Here is a 23776-nt window from a genome sequence, read left to right as displayed (position 1 = left end):
GTGTACAAGATCATGAAACCATGACACTAGCCTGAGGCTCCAAGCTGCCACTCACTGGCTATCTCTGTACTGCAAGATTACAGCTGGCTTCCATATCTATAATCAAGTCATGGCAGAAACCCCTGGCTGTATCCCAGCCTAAGGCAAGGTTTGGTCATGCACTGCTCCTCAGCTCCCTGGCATCCACCAGACATGAAGAAGGCTATAAGGCAGTTGTGCCATGCTACAGCTGTTCCTGATCTGGATATCTGGGGAATCAGGCAAGCACCAGCCCCTAAAGTCAAGCACTGCCAATTTTGTACGTAATCCCCTTACTTTGACAGACATGAATTCTGCCTTATTTAAAAACAGAAAGGGCAGAAAAAGCATGTGTTCAAACTGTGTTTATAAACAAGTCTGAGATACGGAGTACTGCCTTAGGGAAGCTTCCATTGAGAACTGATCACAGTTTAGAAAATAGCAGAAGAGAAGATACACAGACATATGTCCCATTGCTTTTGAACAGAAACAATTAATTAAATCAGCATGTGAAGCCTTTTGGGTTGAAGGAGTAATGTTTTGTCAGGGGGTTACAGCAGTAACATAGGTACTACTTTGATTCTGGATGCTTAGGCACATTGTGGGTTCCTCTATACATTATAACTAGTGGGAACCTACAGCTAACAACAACTCCAGTCAAGCAAAGTGACTGACAAGTCTTATTCTGCCTTGCTACTGATAGTATTTTCACTGCACAAGACTATAATATCATAGCTAATTCACAGCTAAATTCCACACCACATTCTTTCACGTTGCTTCAAAATCAAAGCTGGCTGTAGGTTTTGCAGGTGACATAATGCCCATGGCAAATTAAGAACAACAAAAAAGCCTTTGACAATGTGAACAGTTCCTTCCAGTTGTGAAACACTTGGAGAAAGGAAACTAAAACAAACAAACAAACAAAAAGTTTTGTAAAAAATGACACAGATACCCCTGTCTTTCCCCTCAAGGATAAACCAATTCCCAGAATACTTAGCATTTTGACAGACACAGAACAGTTGTATTCCACTTCAGAGTGTTGTACAAACACACCAAGGACTGTAGCCAGGCTCTTCCACCCTATGACTCTACACACAAGGAACCAGTGGGGAGAAGGCTATTGGATAATGGCTATGTTGGATTCTCCCTAGCCATGATCAGAAATCAGTTTCCTTATGTCCTTACCCTCTGTTTCCGTAGGCTTCCTGGGCTGGTGGGAGATGGGCTTGGAGACTTCCCAGAGCGGGGAGTAGAGAGCTGGCTACCAGGGGTTCCATTCACTAAAAGGACAATAAATTGAAAAAATAAATGCAAAGCATTATTAAAAGCAATGAAATAGTTAAATCAACATATTCCTTCTCATTCTATGTTGAACATACTCATTTGTATTTTTTCATGTTTTCAGTATTAAGTAGTTCTCAAAAGAACTGTTTCCTCAGAGTTTTGGCTTATGATGCCAATTTTTATACAGAGTGCAAACAAATATTCAACAAATCTGAAAAGAATGTTTAGTCAATGGGAGAGAAAATGATCATGTTTTCTTAAACCACATTGTTATTGTTCCTGTGCTTAAAAATGATGAAGAGCAAGGTGCTATGTTAACCTTAACAGACACTTGTTATAAGTAAACCTTTTCACTCCATTTAGTTATAGCTTGAAGTGCTACCCAGCAAAAATAAAAAGCAGTACTGCTCGTAAGAACAAGTAGGTCACTTGCTGTTCCTCACTCATTCATTCTAAGAGATTCCTGCAATACTATCTGACCAAAACACCACCTCAGACTTAACCCAGAAGGGCTTTCTAGAGGCAAATAAATTGGAGGCAACACCTCAAGTATGACTTTCTCAAATAAGTAAGTTCCTTCAGATATGTCAGTGCCTATCATTTTAGAAGCATCTTTTGCATACATGTGACATTATCCACTAAATTAACAGAACAATACCAGCAGAGGACAGAATTCTACTACAAAGTAATCACACACAATGTTCACGTCAAAGCACTGACAGAAAGACTACAAAGCATGTATCACACGTATATGTAAATATTCCTAAACAAGCAGTTGCTATATCATAGTCCATATTTGTCAGCACCAGGAAAAAAAAAGAACTGACAATCAGATTCCCAGATTCTGAATCTTGGGAGAATATTTACATACTAGGATATCAACAAGGCATTTGACTTACCTTCTATGAGTTCTAACATGGACAAAAATCTTACTGTTTAACCTGATAACAGCAAGCAGCAAAATTCCTGCTCTGTACTAAGCCAAGCTGTAGCCAAACTGAGAAGCAATGGGATTAGTTAGGGATAGCTGGGGCTGCTCACAGAGTGAGCTGAATGCGATGCAGGATTCATAAGCAGAAGCCTTTTCTGCGTAAGGCTGACGTCTTCAGAGCAGCAGTGGGAGGTGCAGGTGCTGTCTTAGGGCTACATCAAAGGTGTCAATTAAGCATAATGCTGCTGCTTCACAACGCTGAGCCACCGCAACCCCCACTCGCTTTCTACGGAGCCCCGAAAGCCTAAGCAATTTTATATGCTGTGCACTGAATCATAATGAGGTGCCTTTGGGGGCAATATACCAAATGACTCATCCGAAAATCAAAATGACAATAACTCTTGTAAAACCTTGGCTGACTGGCAATCTAGCAAATGCTAATTCCTCTGGATAATACAGTAGGCATTTTTAATAGATTTTTCTTACTTTTTACATAATAAATTGTTCTCACTGGCTAATACTGACTCTGCACATTGTAAGGAAGAAACATATATACCTACCACAGCACACACGTCAATAAAACACATTACAATGTGTGATGAAAAATGATCACTTAATAGTGCTTAGGTGCTATGAACGATCAAATCTGAAAATCACTTTGTGCAAGGCATTGTTTAAGGTAAAGATGCAATATATTTGTATAACCATAGGAACACCAAGGTACACTAATTGGATTTAAATAGATTGCTTTTATAGAAAACCATTCCACTCATCTAGGCTTCAAATTCTCATTGTCCAGAGGACAATGGCTCGCACGTATCAGCACTGATTCAGATGTTGTACTGAGTGTGTGGGGGAGAGCACATGCATATGGACACATTCACTGAAGTTCATAGAGTATTCAGCAAAACACTCCCTAGGTCTGGCCAATAATGACTAAAATCAAATTTATTAGCAATGCTTCCAAAATCATTTAGGAAAAGGGCAACAGGAGGACATTAAAAATGAGTTTTTGGAATCTTAAACTTTTAAAGGGCTTCTTCTAAACAAATATGGTATTATTTAGAAACTAATACTAAACTACTAGTATTCACATGGAGCTAGCCCTGAAGACCGCTCAGTAACAAGACTCATGGTCTGCCTTCTCTTTAAATCAAGAAGATATCCTTAGGTCCTATTATTATGAGAAAATTTAAGATAACACATACACTTGAATAAACCTTGTGGCACTAGGCAAAAGATCCTATTCCTTACAGATTGGCTCCTTCCCCATAATTTTCAACAGTAGTTTTTCTTAGAATTACTATTGCAATTATTCTGTCCTGAAGACTTGAGGCTGCCAAGTGAAACCAGACAAATAGATGCAACGGTGTATTTGACTCCTGATGTATTTCCTACATGTACCATGTTGATGACTACCTGCTTGAGATGAAAAAAACAAAGTATGGTAAACCCTAAAAATTACTCACTTGCCATCACCAGAGTATCCAGAGTGTTTAAGCTAAGCTCTCATGCTCTCCATATTTTAAAAAGGAAGATTTTGATAAGTCTGTTTGCCATCTTTAATATGTGAAATCAAGAGCACAATCAGAATCATAGAATAGTTTGGGCTGGAAGGGACCTTCAAAGGTCATCTAGTCCAACCCCCCTGCAGTGAGCAGGGACATCTTCAACTAGATCAGGTCACTCAGAGCCCTGTCCAACCTGCCCTCGAATTTCTATAGGGATGGGGCATCTACCACCTCTCTGGGCAACCTGTGCCAGTGTTTTAACACCCTCCCCGTACAAAATTTCTTCCTCATGTCTAGCCTGAATCTCCTCTCTTTTAGTTTAAAACCATCACCCCTTGTCTTGTCACAACATGCCCTTCTCAAAAGTCTGTCCCCATCTTTCTTATAGGCTACTTTTAAGTACTGAAAGGCTGCAATAAGGTCTCAAATTAATGGATCAAGTGAAGTTTCCTCACTTCCTTACCCATATCCAAAATACAAAGGTGCTAACTCCCTAAAACACATCAGGATTTTTGTGAGCATGAAAGGACTCCTTATACAGAGCTGTTTAGGAAACTCTAGAGATGACAATTAGCACTGAGGATGAGATTCCTTTTACCAATCTTTAGGTACATTTGTGTAGGCTTCTACATCTGAAGTAGTTTTCTAGACCTTCTTTTAACCAAGCTGCTGTCATAGCACAAGTCGTACAATCCCCAAGCAATCATCTAAAACTGATCTAATGAACAATGTACCAGATACATCCACTGCAGTGCAAACTTATAATGCAGGCACCTGGAGGTTTAGGATATGCTTCAGATGAAGCAAAATCATCAAAATTCTCCCCACCTATCTATTTTGATGGATTTTATTACAAGTGAAGAACTCTCTTAAATAAACTCCTGATGACAGTAGGCCACATGGTCTACATTAGAGTCAACCTGAACAGGGACTTGGGTGACATGGGTTCTATTCCCAGCTCTCTATATGCATCTGCACAGCATCAGACAAGTCATGTCACCTCTACCATTTGCCTACTTATTACTTAGCAAATTATGTTGTCTGTTTTCTGGGTGCTCTGCATATTTAGAGAATTTTATTAATGTAACGCTTAAGATAGACATCACAACAGGGAAGAAACTGTAATTCCTAATAATCCCCCAGTCCACTGCAGGGGGCCTCCTTTTTTATCTTCTTCTTTATGACTTGCTGGTCATTCCACCTCTGATTTTAGTTTCTTGAGAGTTACTATACTGAATTTGCAAAGAGAGTTGATATTAGGTGCTGTGCAGCAGGAACAGACTGCATTGATTCATGAGGATAGTGAGGCACTGGAACAGGCTGCCCATAGAAGTTGTGGATGCCCCATGCATGGAAATGTTCAAGGCCACACTAGATGGGGCTTTGGGCAACCTGGTCTAGTGGAAGGTGTCCCTGTCCACTAGATTATCTTTAAGGTCCCTTCCAACCCAAACCATTCTATGATTCTGTTCTGTGATTCTGATCCCGTCCTGAATTCAATTTATAATACAATCACAACACCATTCTTACATATGCTTGCCATGATCAGATAACATAGCAACAAATATGTGAATGAAATATATAATATGAAATAATAATGAAATCCTGATAAGTACAGGGATATAATCTAAACTGCCTTAAAATCAATTTTTACGTGGAATGCACTGTGGTTGGAAAATGCATTCCTGTCCAGTATCTGCACTGCATTTCTCACCAACTGATACAGCACATGTTCCTATATGAAACCCTGATGTAGACAAAGACATATGAAATTGGTAAGCATTGTTGCGATTAATCATGTCATTGAGTGAGGCAAGAGGCTTCTTGTCACCTTTTATTCATAAAACAGCAGGGGGCAGAGACTTCAGCTTAACACACATTGTCCTCCCATCGTCTCATGAAAAAGATATATCCATTCAAAATTTTGCAGGTGAAATATGTATTAAAAAGCTAAAACAATCACAAAATTATTGCGGCTGTTCTGAGTAGATGTATGCAGCTGCTTAGCTGTGAACTCCTCTCCTTACTGTCTTCTCTTGCTGGGGATGTATAGCAGGGCAAGAACTTGTCTTTGTGTTTGTTTTTCCACCACCTGGCACACACGTGAAGGTAGAAAATCCCACAAAATAGAACCTGAAAGCTGGATACCATCACTTACTGAGATAAATGGAAAATAGGTTTCCATATGAAGATGTTTATAAACTTATGAAAACCCTGCAAATAAAAATTACTTTGATAGCATTACAATAAATATGTTTTGATAGGGTACGTTTTGTTAAGCAATAAAACAAAAAGTGATAAAAGCTGAATTAATGTACCAAGTGCCAGTTTGAGAAGCTGCCAATGCCACTGCACTGTATTAAAATTATACTCTTCTATAAAACTGCCTGTTGATGTGTTAGCATCTTGTATTCTATAAAACACACTGAGATGACCCTTGTGTGTTTACAAAAGTGGTTTGCCAAACACAAAAGTGTGTGTGAAGAGGAAAGAGAAGACTGAGGGAAAGGAATAGTGGAGGCTTTTTCACAGACACTACTTATTCATGACTAGAACAGCCAAAACTAAGAAACTACTTACAGAAGACACATCACGTGTAGGTCATATTCAGCAACTGTTACCCAGAAAATGGTGATGTGAGAACACTACTTGACATTGTCTCAGTTACTTCTGTAGTTTGTCACTGTACTTTCCAAAACAACCTTTTTTTTTTCTCAAGAACATTATGTAGTTACAAAGTAGTTAGGGAACAAACCATACCTTGCCTTTTTGTTCCTCCTGCTTTTGCATTCTACTTGTCTGCATTTCATCATCTCTGTCTTCATTCTAAAGGGGAGAGCTTGCCCAGAGTGCCACATTAAGCAAGCACTCTCATATCACTCCTCAGCAAAGACAAGGCTTTTTAGACTTTACCTTAGCATGCAACTGGTTAAGAAAACATCCCAAATAACCAGTACTGCATTTATTTTAACTGTTGCTAAACTGTCGTTTTTACATTCAATCTTTGCTAGAGCTTATGTCAAGAATTCATGCAAATACAAAAAAAAAACCACCAGCTCTCTGCCATCAAAGACAATGCTTAACGGACCCAGACAGAGCTTTCACCTCATCAAATGATCAACAGATTAGAAATGTCAGCAGAAGGGATGAGCTGCAGGTCAGGCTTACATTCCCATCCTGGCAGCCACCAATACCCGAGTCCCTGTAAATCACCAGTGCCTATGGTAGCTGCAACATGTAACCCAAGCAGTGCAGAGCTCAGCAGTGGCCCACGCTGATCTCCATGGAGTGCCCACTATGGTGGCACTTCTACTTCAACCTGAAGTCAGCTATGTCTGCACAATCAAGCAAAGAAGTGCTGCAGATATGTAGATATTGCAGACGTGCCCAAGCTCTCAGAAGACTTCCTCAGAGCTTTCCTTGAAAATACAACTCTCTGGAATCCATGAGTAATTTTATTTTGTAGCCTCAGAAAGTGGGTAAGTGCCTCTTGGTTTTTTATCTGCACTTAATTAGAGCTGGTATCTATGATATTGGTTGCTAATTTTACATACTATCTAATCTAGAGAGCATCTACATGTATGTAAGATTTAATGAAAACCTCGCTTTAGAACTGTTTTCTCCAATGGGAAAGAGTAGGATTCTCAAATCAGCCTATGTGAATGGAGCACCAACCCTGAGGATGTTTCTTCTTTCAGCATTTAACTTCTCAATCCTTTAACAGAGCTAGACTATTCAGTCTAACCAAATCTACTTCTCTTACTAACTCTTGATCTTTACTACAAGCTATAAAATCATAAAACTTCATTTTTAATGATTAGTATAAAATACAAACACTATAAATAAAAAATTAAAAAGGAAGCCAGGATCAAAGTAAAAATCATCTGGAAATCCCTGGATTTGTAGGATGACTCCATCACTCCCATGGGTTTGTACTCTTGGCTTCAGGAAATCTTCGCTTCAGCATATTTATTACAAAACCTGTCAGCTGAGTACCAGTAACAGTGTGAATAAAAACATGTGACCTTGCCAAAGACAATATGATACATCACGCTCCTTCCTTTGGGATCCAAAAGCCCTTCTTGAGTCAGGTGGCTGAAGAAGGCTTGTTTCTGGATAACGGCCTAAGGATGAACTATCAGACTAAATGAAAACATATCTTCTTGTGGAGGAACACATCTATCTCTTTTTTTTAACTAGCTGAGAAAAGCACAAGCATCTGCTCTGGAGAAGTGTTCCGTAAGATCCAGTTTACATATCATAAAACACCTTTTCCTTTTGGGAACATCTACCGTTTTGATCAGGCTTCGTTTGACAAGTAGTTTCACAATTTCTTTGCCCAGGTGCAAATTTTTTTAAAAAAACACACAGACCTTGGTAGTGTGACCTACTTTATCAATTTTTCATATATATTCCCTTTGTCATTCGGAACAGGTACATAGCAACCCAGTTACTCTTGAAATAGGCACTTGTCACACTAAATAACTAAAATTCCTAAATAACACTTCTTAACACCAAACCTGAATGGCTGTTACAAATAAGATTTCAAGCATTCGAAATATTTTGGATGATAGTTTTAGGGTAACAGGAGACAGCTGAGAGGGGAGGAGAAATTAGAAGGAAATAATTTTGAAGGAGGTATTCAAACTGAAAAAAAGAAAAGAAAGTAGTTACTTTTTTTGAGAGCAAGTGCTGAAAATTAGAGTTGGGATTTCAGAGGCTAAAACAGAGTTCATCTGAATTCAGTATCTTTCATTTATTTAATGGACCAAGGGTACAATAATTCCAGGCATTTCATGCTGCTCTTGATTTGATTAAAAATAATGATCATGAAGAAGTAAGCGCTGCTTTCTTCAAATCTGTTACCTCTTCACCTGCACTGAGGCTGCCACCAAAGGTGGACAGAAGCTGACAGCCACAGAATAGCCATCAGACAGCCATAATTTTCAGTCACCAGCAATGGCCTCATACCTGGTCTCACTGAAATTCAACATCTCTTTTATGATGTCCTTTCCCGAACAATATTTGTTGCCAACAAAAAAACATCCAAGTGTTTTACAGGCTTTAAGAAGACATCAGGAAAATTAAGTAGTGGCAGGATTATCTATTGTACTTGGAACCAGACTTCATTTCTCTGCCTTCCTGGGAGGTCATGATACCTTTCTCAGCTTCTTTTCTTTGCCTTGTTCCCCGCTTCTCCTCTCTATCTAGGCTGAAAGCATTTTGAAGCAGACAATACCTCAAATGCATTTGCAAAAATACCAGAAAGTAATCCTCCTGCAGCGAGAACTATGTCTTGGAGTACTGTTTTGAAACAGTGTCAGATGTAAATAAAAAACTGAAAAAAACATATAATAATGGAGAAGTCAGCCCTTTCCACAGATCTTCCTAGCTTGCATGTACTCTTGTAAGAAAAAAGTATTATGAGTTTTTACATAAAAATAGTATACATCTGCTCTCAGGAGCCAGGGAGGCTACTGGGAAAATATAAGCACATTAAGCATATGCTCTCTAAAGAAAAAAGGCAGGATGGAAGAAAGGTGGACACCACCTATAGAAAGGCATATATTCAGGAAATGGTGTAAGAGCAGATGCAGCTTTTTTTGCTGACTATAGATTGTATAGCTCAAGAAAGGTTGAGGAGTGTGTGTCTCCCATTCCTTCTGACACATATTTCCCAGACCTCAGCTAACCAGAGCACAGCTTTGTAAAACACCCGTGTGGCACTGAGTGCTAGTGTAGCCTCTGGCACTGCTCAGGGTATTTCTCTGCAGCCCTGCGGCCTGTTCTCCACCCCTTCCCTCCAGCTGCCATGGCACTGTGTCCCACAGCCCATGGGACAGTATCTTCTCCCCCATTGTTGCCATGCTGTCACTCCCACAGCCGTGCACTTGCAAAGCCCAACAGTGCTGCTGTGGCAGGTTCTGTATGGGGCTTTCAGGCTCGACAAGGATACTGACTTTACAGGCAATGGATAGAGTCCAATGGGTGAAAGTTATCTAGGACCTTCGGGAATGTCACTAAGAGTCCTTTGCCCCCAGTACCAGATGAGATGATGAAGGGAAATGGTTCTTCAGAGCAGTGGCTGGGGGCTCACCAAGGAGAGAGGACATTAAGGGTCCTTTCCCTGCTCCCACACAGAGTCAGGGGCCACCACAAAAAGGTCAGACAGAAAATAGAAAGCTCTACATATTAGAGGCAAGTGCCTTCAAGTAGAATTTTATCTAAAAATTTTTTGTTAACATTACTGACTTTATCTTCAAAGCACTATATTTGGTAAAATGGTATTGGTCCAAACTTAGAGATGCAAAAATGAGACACAGACAATAATGAAAACCAGCAAACCAATCAACCCCCCAAAATAACCCCTTGATTTCTGTAAGCAGCTTCAGAAGCTACTGAAACAAATTTGGGAGAGTCCATCATTCTGTATCACTGTTTTCTGAGAAGAAGGGTCTCATGGACTTCATTGCATTTATAAACATTTAGTTCAAGCCAAAGGTTGACTTAATTCATTTACCACTTGAAATTCTGTGTCAAAGAAGTGAAACAGTTCTTGATTATGGTATTTAAGTGCTTAAACCACAGCAGACAGTCTACATGTCCTAGCCTCATTTACACATCCATTTCTCTAACCATGGCGAAATAACCCAAAAACTGAACCTTCATTAAAAATAAAACTTATGAATCCCAATCAGCTAGCCTGTGTAGGATGAGAAGAAAAATAATACTGAAGACCTGCATTAAAGACTATCCCATACCATAGATGCATACAGGAGATAATTAAGAATAACTGAAGGACACCCCTTCGATTTAGGTTTTTACCAGTTTTAATATCCAACTTTGAGATTTTCACATTTTTTAACATTATCTTTGTCTATGCAGCTTTCCTTTTCTTGGCCCATGTAGTTATCTGTGTGTATTACCTGGATATGGCCATGAATTGATGACAGAGGCAGGCAGCTGTTCCTTTTACCCAGCAAGAATGCACAGACTTTTCAAAACACAGCAAGAGTCAAACGAGGAATCAGATTCTTTCGAATTAGCAACATGTGCTTCTCCATACAGCTTGCTTAGCTTTTTCTCAAGGGTACACTATCAATAATGCTTTATCTCTACTTTTCTCAACTTTCTCTTATGATAAAACTCTCCACAAAATGATACACCTTTATTTTTCAATGTATATATATTGTCTTTGATCTAAGCAAAAAATCTACTGTTTTTCTGGAGTATTTTTATGTTTATCCCTACTGAATAACAGTAATTTAACAATAAACTGAAAGCAGTTTAAAAGCGTAAAATAAAATACATATATATGTATACACTTACCATTAACAACATGACAACAAAAGCATAACTTCTCGTTATGTACTAGTCATTCAGGAGACTCTCATACTGAGATGTTTAATGTAAACAACATAGGAAAAATTATCTGCTCATATTTGCACTAGATGGTAGTTCTTCTATTCTGCTGATGTCACTGGTACACCATTTCAACAAACGGGCAGGATTTTTAGGCCTACAGGATGGCAGAATAGTGAAATCTGTACATATTGTCTGCATTTCATGTGAGAATTTCCATACAATTATATAATCATTTAGGTTGAAAAAGACCTTTAAGATCACCAAGTCCAACCATTAACGTAATACTGGCACTAAATCGTGTCCCTAAGAACCTCATCTATGCATCTTTTAAACACCTCCAGGGATGGTGACTCAATCACTTCCCTGGGCAGCCTGTTCCAAGGCTTGACAATGCTTTCTGTGAATAGATTTTTCCTGATATCTAATCTAAACCTGCCCTGGCACAACTTGAGGTCATTTCCTCTCCCCCTGTCACTTACTACTTGGGAAAAGAAACCAACACCCTCCATGCTACAACCTCCTTTCAGGTAGTTGTAGGGAGTGATAAGGTCATCCTCCTCATCCTCCTTTTCTCCAGGCTGAACAGCCCCAGTTCTCTCAGCTGCTCCTCATAAGACCTGTGCTCCAGACCCCTCATCAGCTTCGTTGCCCTTCTCTGCACTCTCCCCAGCACCACAACGTCTTGCCTGTAGTGAGAGGCCCAAAACCAAGCACAACTTTTGAGGTGCAGCCTCACCAATGCCGAGTAGAGGGAGAAGACTTGGGTTTTTTGTCTAACAATATCTTACTGTTTCTGTTTTATTTCTACTGTTGTTTCTTGTAGTGCAGTGTCTAATATGAAACAATTCTTGAGGGCAAGTGGCCACTGAGTAAAATATTGTTTCATCTTATGACATTATTATTAATGTAAATACTTGTGTATGTAAGTTAGAAATAGCCTTCCTGTAAAATTCACAAATTTGACTTCACTGTTTGCAGAAATCAAACACAAGAGGCACAGACAACCAAATTAGATCCACTGTCCCCACTAAAATTAACTTCTATAGAAATTTTTTCAATTGTTTGCCCTTCTTAAGCTGCAACAGTAGAATAGAATAGAATAGAATAGAGTAGAATAGAATAGAATAGAATAGAATAGAATAGAATAGAATAGAATAGAATTACAATACACTACACTGTTTCAGTTGGAAGGGACCTACAATGATCATGTAGTCAAACTGCCTGACCAACTCAGGGCTGATCAAAAGTTAAAGCAAGTTATTAAGGGTATTGTCCAAATGTCTCTTAAACATTGACAGTCTGGGGGCATCAACCACCTCTCTAGGGAGCCTGTTCCAGTGTTTGACCACCCTCTTGGTAAAGAAGTGTTTCCCAGTGTCCAGTCTGAACGTCCTCTGACACATCTTTGAGCCATTTACATGCGTCCCAGCACCAGATGCCAGGGAGAAGAGATCTGTAGCTTCCTCCACCTCCTCAGAAAGCTGTAGAGAACAATAAGGTCACTCCTCAGCCTCCTTTTCTAAAAACTACACAAGCCCAAAGTCCTCAGCCACTTCTCATAGGACACTCTTTCCAGCTCTTTCACCAGTTTTGTTGCCCTACTCTGGATGTAATCAAGGACCTTCACATTTTTCTTAAATTACAGTATCACAGTATCACAGTATGTTTGGGATTGGAAGGGACCTCAAAAGATCATCTAGTCCAATCCCCCTGCTGGAGCAGGAACACCTAGGTGAGGTTGCACAGGAACATGTCCAGGTGGGTCTTGAATGTCTCCAGAGAAGGAGACTCCACAACCCCCCTGGGCAGCCTGTTCCAGTGCTCTGTCACCCTTACTGAGAAGAAGTTTTTTCTCAAATTTAAGTGGAACCTCTTGTGTTCCAGCTTGATCCCATTGCCCCTTGTCCTATCATTGTTTGCCAACGAGAAGAGCCTGGCTCCATCCTCATGGCACTCACCCTTTATATATTTATAAACATTAATAAGGTCACCCCTCAGTCTCCTCTTCTCCAAACTAAAGAGACCCAGCTCCCTCAGCCTTTCCTCATAAGGGAGGTGCTCCACTCCCTTAATCATCTTGGTTGCCCTACGCTGGACCCTCTCCAGCAGTTCCCTGTCCTTCTTGAACTGAGGGGCCCAGAACTGGACACAATATTCCAGATGGGGTCTCACCAGGGCAGAGTAGAGGGGAAGGAGGACCTCTCTTGATCTACTAACCACCCCCCTTCTAATACATCCCAGGATGCCATTGGCCTTCCTGGCCACAAGGGCACAGTGCTGGCTCATGGTCATCCTGTTGTCCACCAGGATCCCCAGGTCCCTTTCCCCTACACTGCTCTCTAATATGTAATTTCCCAACCGATACTGGAACCTGGGGTTGTTCCTGCCCAGATGCAGGACTCTACACTTTTCCTTGTTAAATTTCATTAGGTTATTCCCTGCCCAACTCTCCAGCCTGTCTAGGTCTCGCTGGATGGCAGCACAGCCTTCTGGCGTGTCAGCCACTCCTCCCAGCTTAGTGTCATCAGCAAACTTGCTGATAGTACACTCTATTCCCTCGTCTAAGTCATTAATGAATATATTGAATAATACTGGCCCCAGTACTGACCCCTGAGGTACTCCACTAGATACTGGTCTCCAAGTAGACTCCGCGCCATTGACTACCACTCTCTGGCTTCTCTCCTTAAGCCAGTTTGTAACCCACCTCACTACTCTATTGTCTAGACCACACCTCCGCAACTTAGCAACTAGGATGCTGTGGGAGACTGTGTCAAAGGCTTTACTGAAGTCAAGGTAGACCACATCCACGGCTCTGCCATCATCCATCCACCTTGTAACATTCTCATAAAAGGCTATGAGGTTGGTCAAGCATGACCTACCCTTGGTAAAGCCATGCTGACTGCCCCTAATAACCTTCTTATCCTTGATATGCCTTGAGATAGCACCAAGGATAAGTTGTTCCATTACTTTCCCAGGGACAGAGGTGAGGCTGACCGGTCTATAGTTACCCGGGTCCTCCTTCTTGCCCTTTTTGAAGATTGGAGTGACATTTGCTTTCCTCCAATCCTCGGGCATCTCTCCCGTTTCCCAAGACTTGGCAAAGACGATGGAGAGCGGTCCAGCAATGACCTCAGCCAGCTCCCTCAGCACTCGCGGATGCATCCCATCTGGACCCATGGATTTATGGATGTCCAGTCTATTTAATTGCTCCTTAACCCAGTCCTCATCAACTAAAGCAAGCTCCTCCATTGACGTGGCTTCATCTGGGGTCTCAGGGGTACAGGGCTCCCCAGGACAGCCTCCAGCAGAGTAGACAGAGACAAAGAAGGCACTCAGTAATTCTGCCTTCTCTGTATCTTCCGCCACCAGGGCACCCACCCCATTCCTCAGTGGGCCTACATTGCCTCTGCTATTAGTTTTATCCGCTATGTATTTGAAAAAGTTCTTTTTGCTGTCCTTGACCCCAGAACTGTACCCCACACTCAAGGTGAAGCTACACCAACACTGAACACAGCAAAACAAATCACCTCTGTTGACTGGCTGGTCGTGCTGCGTGTGATGCACCCCAGGATGGGTTTGCCCTCTGGGCTGCCAGGGCATGTACAGCTGACTCATGTTGAGCTGCTGTCAACCAGCACCCCCAGATCCCTTTCTGCAGGGCCGCTCTCCAGCCACTCCCCTCCAAACTTATAGTTATGCCCTGTGTTACTCCATCACAGGTACAGAATCTGGCACTTGGACTTGTTAAATCTCACCCCATTAATCATTTTTCAATGCTCCAATCTAGCTAGATCCCTCTGAAAGGTCTCTTGTTCTTCAAGAGAGTCAACAGCACCTCCCAGTTTTGTATCATCAGCAAACTTGTTAATGGTGCATTTAACTCCTGCATCCAGAGTGTTGATAAATTTATTGAACAGAACCATATCTAGAATCAAGCCCTGAGGAACACCATTGGCAACTGGCCATCAGCCAGATGCAGCCCCATTCACTACAACACTCTGAGCCCTGCTGCCCAGCCAGTTCTTCACTGGTTGACAGGCTCCTCTGTCACCATCCTATACATTCCTGTAGGGCTTTGTCCAGTGTCTTTCTCTAAGAAAATCCTAATTACAGTGTCCATATGACTATGTCACATAGACAAAGACATGGACCATCTTTCAATTAACTAGTACATGCCTATTTCTTGTAAATTTATTTTTTTTACATAAGATATTTTTAAGATGGGTAAACCTGTCATTAGTGCAGAACCATCCAAAATAGTTTGCTTTTTCAATATTTTCATGACACTATTTCTTTTCTTGTTATAAATGTAAGTATATAATGTATTTGGTTTTGTAGCATAATAAAGACATTCCTGTTTTTCACAAGCTGTAAAATAATCTCCTGCTCTTTTGCAGTGATTAAACACATAATGCTATTCTGCTGAGACCCTGCAAAAACTGAAATTCAGGAAAATAAGATTTACTCACACTTCTCCTGCGTGTTTAATTAAAAACCGTACTATTTCTCTCAGGACCAAAATCAACAAAGCATCACACAGTCAACATGGCAAAAAAGTTGCTAGTCCAATGTCAGAAACATCTGTTATGCATAGCAGGAGAGTTATTCCTCATAGAAATGTCTATATACAGTTCAGTGTCCATTACCTGTACTCCCAAATGAATATTTATTAGAAAAAAAAAACCAAACAAAACCAAACAAAAAAAACCAAACCAAACCAGAAGGAGTTAATAACATTCATACACCAAACAAGGCCTCCACTGCTAAAATTTAATTTACCTCTGTTCCACCTAGCTACAAAGAAAGCTACTTAGTATTTTTTTAAGAAATAGCTACTCTCAGTTTGTTCCTCACAGCAATGCTTCTTCCCATTACCTCTTTTCAGATTTATCTATTTCAGCTGTTCTTGGATGTGAAGAAGGCACATTGCCTCCCAGCTCTGCTACCCACATCCATACCTCTGTCTCTCACTGTGTCTCTCCCACTTTCCTCCTTCCCTGAGCAAGGACGATTTTTTTCTCAGCTTAGTCTTCTTATGATAAATATGGTTTCAGCTGGTCCATGCCCCTCCTCTTTGAAACCAGCTAGGAAGCCTGGGGTCATTCTGGTCACCACCTTCCCATGAAGGCCTTATGGTGCTGGATGCAGGTCCCAGAATGATGCTTGCTTCCCTGCTGGTAGAAGGTTTATGGCAGGAGTGAGGTGGCTTTCAGAAGCTCTAAAGTTTGCCTCTTGCAAAATCCACTTCACAAGCAATACTGCAAATGCTGGATTGGATCCACTCAACTGGCCCACACCAAGTTTGTACTTTCAGGCACCACTATGGCAAAATATCTAATGCACTTTTGTTGTTTATTTATTTGTTTTGCTTGGGAAAAAGCTGCAGGGGGGAACTAGTCATAGACCACTTAGTGGGAGCAGCTGCAAAGTCAGCCAAAGCAAGGCCTTCAGAGAGAACTTTAAAATCTTTTAGCTGTGTCTTCTCCAGCCTGTACCACTGGCTTGTTAGGTCAACCCTGATCTATTTCTTCCTCAGCTATCTTTGCACCTCACATTCACATACCATGTAATTGCATTGGTTTTTAGCCCCTTCTCCTCCCCAACCCTATCCTTTCCTCACTGCTGCCTCTTAACTCCGTCAGAAACAAAATGCAAATGAAATCAACCTTGTGCAGACACAGACCCTGTGCTGTGTAACTTGGACTACTTTCTACACTGTACTTACTCAGTTCCTAGTACAAAGAATTCCTGTTTTTTTCAGTCTTTAGGTACTGCCAGCAAAATCATGCATGGAAAATAAAGTAAAACGAATTATGGTAATGCCAGAGTAAGATTTATAAAACACTGAAAAATTATTTTGTTTTGGGAAGACACTTCATCTTAGATGCAACTGAGAAAGTGAATACAAGTGAATTTTTACCATCAACTATTTCATTCATACAACGTTTTTCCACAGAAACGTGGAATTTCAAGCATATTGCCAATTGTATTGAAACAGATTGGTTGCTGTTGTTAAGAAAAAATTCTTGCTTGCTTTACCTGAGCTGGTAGAAGCAGGAGACTTGCTGCGTCGGGATGGGCCCGGGCTCTTGGTGGTGCTCCTACGTGAAGTCGAAGCTATTTTGGTATAGGAAGTGGATTTCACCACCCGACATTCTAAAAGAAAAAAAAAAAAAGCGTAAGTTAGCAATTAAGAAAGTCAGCAAGATTCTGTAACAGAAAGAGCACTGAAAAGCACAAACACTTAGCCTACGCTTGTTTTCATTCACATTGAGGAGTTTTATGGGAAAATATAAAATCTGTATAAATGGCTCCATTAAAATCCAAGTACAGTATGTACCACATCCCAGACAAAGAACTGCTGCAGTAATCTAGACTTTTAGATACCATGGTTACTGCAGGTACTTAGGACAGCTTAATTTAACAGTGCTGAGACTACAGATAAAATTTATTTGCTTTTAAAGATTTCAGCACAAGTAACGCAGTGGCTTTTTTGTAAACAATCCAAATGCAATGTAAGCATTTTTGTCAACCCAAGCAGTCTCCTCTAGAAGAACCGGAAGACTGCTTTTATATATCAAAATGTTAAGACTGTATGAGATGACGCAGGTGTCTGTCACTCATGAAAGGTTTCAAGAAAGTGAAGCAGGTTTGTTGCTCCTGCTTAATCCTCTGGTGAGCAACAGCCCACATTGTATAGCACACGCAATTCATCACAGGTTGAGGGAAATGGCACTACTTGCTCATAAGAGACATCAGTAAAATCAATGAAGAGGCGAAATTACCCTCCCACTTGAGAACACTGCAAGATGTTCAGGTTAGAGTTTATATACACCCACACAGCTCTGTAGGCATTCTTGCATTACACCTGAAAAATTGTTCTTGGCCTGAGGATGAAAGAACTTTGTGTGCGTAACACTGATGTCTTGCACTCATAATGGATACTAAATTAATCACCAGACATTATACAGTAAGGGAAAAAAAAGAGATTTCCACTTCTTAGCCAATACACAATTAGCAGTCTGCAGCAGTGTTTACACTGTCTTCACCTGACAATGTCAGTACACTTGACTTGTTTAAAAATATATCAGTAAACATTTAGTTCTGTATCAGACCTCTTCCCCCTTTTCTTCCCATGGTTAAAATTCCTCAACATAGGTTAAGAGAAATAAACAAGAATGTTTTCTCCCTAGTCAGGAAATATCATGTACAAGCCTGCACATTATTTAGTCTTCACAGATGATCAGTGGAGCCTGTAACTTATTTTATACAGATTAGAGAACATAGAAATAAAATTGAGCATAACTGATTAACTTAAACATATCCACCAGAGAATGATGTCATGAAGTATATTTCTCTTGGCTGCCCTAAGTGTTTGTCTTTCATCAAGCTGTTCAAAGAAAGGGAAGCAAGAACTGATGCATTACTGAGGGAACATTGAGCACAGCTGAGAGGGCCAGAGAAATGCCTTGGTTGCCCCAAAGCTTTTCTTCCCAAACCCTCCCACCTTCCTAATGACCAATAGCAGGTAATTTCTTTCTGTTGACATTTTATGTGATTCACTGGTGATTATTCTCATTTTATACTGAACAACTAGTAGAAACAGAGAAAAACATTTACTCTGTTGTAAGAGGAAATTATCAACTCAAAACAGGAGGAATCAGATGAAAGCTTTCAATTAGGTTCCACTACGTAATTACAGCAGGAATCTTACATTGATATATTAGCATAAATGTCTGCTCCAGAAACCATCTATACATGTCAAATGCAAAGCAGTTCTTTACCTTTCTTGTAAACAAAGATTTAAAATGACCAAATACCTAACAGCCAACTTCTTTGATCTTGTAAAACTATGACGTAATCCCAGTTAGACCCCATTTACAGCAAGCAGTCAAGAAGGGAACCCAATATTAGAATGGTCAACAAACAAAAAGACTAAAGTATAATGACCCAATCAAGCTAAGAGCAAAAGCTTAAGAGTCTAGGAAGAAAATAGCATTTATGTACTATTTTTCCTGTAATAGAAAACTTTCTGTAATATACTTTACTCTGTAAAAAGTTTCCTCTGTTTCCAATATGTAAAGAAAAAAAAATCTATATCCCTCTCTTGAAATTTATGCTATGCATGAAACCTTAACTCTTATCTTATTGTAAGTATTCATACTCATTCAAGTTCTTTGAATACCTTATAAGCACACACAGTTAGAATGGGGTTAGAGATAAGATTCTGCATTTGAATGTGTATTTTCCCTCATAGTGTTAGAAAGGAACAGGCAGAAAGTGGTACAAAAGGAAAGAGGAGGCAACTCAATATATGTCCTGGTTATCTTTCTATCCTACGGATACAGTGCTGTCTAGGACACCACCCAAGATAGCCCTGTTATCATTTCACTCAACATATTCAGAAATTAGAAGAAAATGATTAATAAAAGGTCATTCTTCTTCATCTGGGGTTTGTCACACACGGGCAAGCACAGTGTGGGTGACATGAACTGCAGAGGATAACCGCACCTCTGTAGAGGGTTCCTACCACTTCTGGGAAAGAGAGAGGCTGGCAGGTGGCTGCACCCACCAGGGCATTTTACCACCCCTCACTACTAACAGGCTCCTTAGAAAGGGTGATGTTAGGAATGGTCTGCAAATTGTCCTTATGAGCTACATATAGACCATGAACTGTTGAGTATCCCTATGCTAGTGGCATATCATCCCATGAGGAAGCCACCTCTCACAACTAGCTGTACATAAAATCTCTCACTACTGAAGTAGAAACATAGATGACCATATGGTGATGATGAAGTGACAGGAGCACCTCTCACATGAGGAAAAGCTGAGGGAACTGGAACTGTTCGGTCTGAAGAAGAGTCAGGAGGAATCTAACCAATGTATACAAATACCTTAAGGGATAGTGCGAAGAAGATGGAGTGAGGCTCTTTTCAGCAGTGTTCGGTGACAGGACAAGAGTCAACGGGCATAAACTGAAAAAGCAGGAGGATCTGTCTGAACTAGAACAGGTCACTCAGAGACACTGTGAAATCTCATTCAAAAGCTGTCTGGACATGGTCCTAGACAACCAGCTCTAGGTGATCCTGTGTTAGCAGGGGGTTTGGATCACAGGCCTCCTCCAACCTCAATCATTTTGTGATTCTCAGGGCTTTGTCTAGTTTTTTTCTGGAAAATTGCAATGGTGGAGTCTACATAGCCTCCCTGGGAAAACCCATTCTAGTGCCTGACTGCCATCACAATGAAAATGTTTTCCTTTATATTAGTCTAAATCTCTTGTTTCAATTTATCCCTATCATCTCTCATCCTCCTACCATGCAACACTGTGAGAAGCCTGACTCCATCTTCTTGATGGAGAAGAGATGCTGTTCCATAGGTGCTGGGGGGTTCTGGTAGCTCTGTGTGACGTCATCTCCACGTTGAGCAAGTCCAGTTCCATCAGCCTTTCCTCACAGGACAAGGGCTCCAGCCTTCCACCACCATGATGATCCTTCTCTAACTTCCTCTAATTTAGCGATGTTTTCCATGAACTGATGTGCCTGAAACTGGACAAAGTATTCCAGATGTGGCCTCGCATGTGCTGAGCAGAGGGGACTAACTACTTCTTTGTCTTTATTGGCTCTGCTCGTGTTCATACAGCCCTGGATGCTCTTGGCACTCTTCGCTGTCAAGGCAACTCTCTCTTCAGTCTCTGCCACAGAAATTTTCTCTCTTTCCCTGTTTTTCCATTTGTACAAACCCTTTCAAGCTCTGTTATTAACTTCTTCGACACAATTTCATTTTTTCTCTCAAAACTAATTTGCAGGTCATGAAGTTTTAAGACTGTAGTTCAAATGAGCATATATTTTCTCTGATCAAACACCACCATGAATCCCAAAGTAAATATTGTGAAATGACACATTTCCTATGGGTTTACAAGCTTATTCATAAATGACATGGGCTTGTGCATGTGCACAAACCTTCAGCGCTGCACAGACCAGGGTCTGGCAACTCATGCCTTTAAAGACTGTGGCAATACTAGTTACAGAGTCTGAAAGAATTTCCAGTCATGGATAGAAGGTAACCATGCTGCTTGTAGCAAATAGGTCTCAGCTCCCATGAACAGTTTATGTATGCAATTCTGTTGTCACATTTAGTTTGGAAAATAAAATTTTACTGCAGGCAAAGTTCCCACTCAGTAACCACTGCTTGTCTCCTCTAAGAGACTACCATAATCTGCCTGTTGCTGTAGGAAATCTATGTTTACATAAAGAGGAAGGGAAAACAAAACAAAAATGCATGCTTTTTAAACCCGTATTTTCTACACAGAATCTACACTGGTAAGAAAATAAATACATATCTTTTCCTCATCAACAGTATTCTGATAAGCATACAACAGGTCCTTAGTATGCCACAAAATAAAAGACTGTTTTTTCCCTGATTTTCTTTTGATGCCAAAACTACATCAGAAATGGATCTGAACTCCTGACAGAAGAGAGTTACACTGCCTTTCTCACCCATGTGGGCATGTTCAGCCAAGAAGAAAACACCAGGTGTTCCTGTAGTATGTTCAGTCAGGCAAGAAGTGTATCACAAAACCTCAGTCGTTCCTCTCACTATCAACTAAGATTAAAGGCACAAAATGATGATACCCATATAACGTGAAGCAATAAAAGGTCAACTTTAAGGTCTGATCACAAGCTTTATTGCTTTCCAACTTTCCTGGATAAATAAGGATGTTTTTCCAGCCAAAACATCTTGCAATAAGATGTTCTATTGTGTAACTACAGACAGAACTACAAAGTAGGAGAGAGACGTACAGACTATCGGCAGCGAGACTAACAATTTAACAATGCAGTCTCTTTATAGCATGGAATATTACCACAGAGGTCTGAGGCATTTAGTGGACATTAACAACAATAAGGCTGAGAAAAAGAGAGCAGTATCCCAAGGCTACGATTTGACATCGTTGAGACACCGTGGGGAAATGATAGAGAACATGAAGTTTCTGACATTGCACGGTGGTGTCAATGAGCAATAAGAACTGGTACAACTAGAAGGAACCTCAACATATTTAGTTGTGAGCTCTTGATTCTTCCTGTTGTCAAATGTATGAAATATAAGCATGAGGTAATTAAGGGATGCTAACATGCAGAATCATAACGCCTCCAGTCTCCAGCTCTGTGATGTTCCATTTCCAAAATGTTTCATTAGCTTCTATGTTCATTAGATTTTACAATAGCAAAAAAGCAGCAGAGAGTAACTAATCTGCAATAAATGTGTCATAAAATGAACAAATTTTACGTGTTTCTAGAGGAGACTGTGAGAAGTTATCTAAATTACCAGGAGATCAAAAAGGCGGACTTGTCAGCTACTCAGAAGTTGGCTGTATGGCCTTCATGAGTTCTTACCAGCCTAAAATATCACTCTTTGCTGTCTGTTGCTTTTTTTTTGAGGTCTGTATGTAGGGGATATTTATTTTTTTTGTATCCCCGCCAATCTGTTTCTCTAAGACAAGAATATTTAACTTGGTTTCAGCAACAGCTGTATCCTACAGATAAGCAGGGAGGGAGGATCAGGGATGTTTGTGGTGGTTTGTAAGCCACTTCACTGTCAGCCTGAGGCTGGCACCTTTTACTGCTGCTTAAAGACATTAGCCTCACCAGCAATGTCCACAGGCCAATCAGTACATCATCACCCCAAATGCAATACTAATTTCAGTTTTTAATGTTAAGAGGAATTTGTTCCATGTTGCTAATTCTTAATGCAGCTAATAAGATTTTACTTTCCGGTTGCATTCATGCCTTCATATAAAAACAGTAATCTTCTATTTGTAGAACTAAGTTTCACTTTCTTCAGCAAAAGGAAAACGGTGCCATCATGTCTAGGGCATTGATATATACTGCAATTCACCCAATCCTGCTGATGAATCGGTGGCAGCTATGAATTGTAATGACAACATCTTCCAAAGGGTAACTATCATACAGTTTCCAGAAATGAAAGAGATATAGGAGGTTTCACAGAGGTGTAAGTACTTTCAAATCTTTTATCATCTTGGTTGTGCCTACTTCAATTCTGCATGTCTTCCCATTCAATATGTTCCTGACGCAGATGGATAGTGATGTATGCACAGAATACAAAATCATAAAGTTTTACCACATGCACTAAGCTATCTGTCTGGTATTTTTGAGACAATTTATGTTTTTGTTTTTGTTTTTTTTCCTTAGAGAATCACAGAGCGGTTAAGGTTGGAAGGGACCTCTGGAGATCATCTAGTCCAACCCACTGCCAGCCTACCAGTACACCAGTTCTCCACTCATGATAAAGATTAGGAATAACGTCTATTTGAACTGTGTGCCGAATATTTGTGGTAGAAAAATGCTAAATCTCTTTTTTTTTTTTCTTTCTGCCAAGAAACATGCTTTGACTGGGGTATAAAATATGGAAAAAGGGAGATTTTCTTTCATGTGGAAAGACATTCTCTAATTCTGAAATTGGGATAAGTATTCAATGACAAGGCATAAGGTACATACAATAAGATATGAACAATTAAACCCAGCTATGCCTTTTTGCAAATCAATAAAATAGAGAAAAATGCAAGCTTTTAGGAACCCAAATAGTTTCACCCAACCTAAGAATGCTTTCAGACATATGTACTACTCAAAATAATGCCTTGTAAATTAGAAAT

The 23776-nt window shown here is 40.3% G+C and overlaps 1 protein-coding gene across 2 annotated transcripts in view; it reads right to left on the bottom strand.

The window, feature by feature from the left end:
* The window catches only part of DCLK1 (doublecortin like kinase 1), a gene marked incomplete at both ends in the record, with an annotated part of 239529 nt that overhangs the window by 60688 nt on the left and 155065 nt on the right, over window positions 1–23776 (bottom strand). For both annotated transcript variants that reach the window (XM_080354028.1, XM_080354029.1), the window contains 2 exons: window positions 1204–1298; window positions 17149–17265. In XM_080354028.1, coding sequence (XP_080210154.1) covers window positions 1204–1298; window positions 17149–17265 — 212 coding nt within the window. The remainder of the gene's footprint in view (window positions 1–1203; window positions 1299–17148; window positions 17266–23776) is intronic.

This window comes from Nesoenas mayeri, assembly GCF_963082525.1.
Source record: "Nesoenas mayeri genome assembly, chromosome: 1".
In the NCBI taxonomy this organism is placed as follows: Eukaryota; Metazoa; Chordata; class Aves; order Columbiformes; family Columbidae; genus Nesoenas; species Nesoenas mayeri.
Note: the sequence above shows the minus strand (reverse complement) of the source record. Positions and strands in the feature narration are given on the sequence as shown.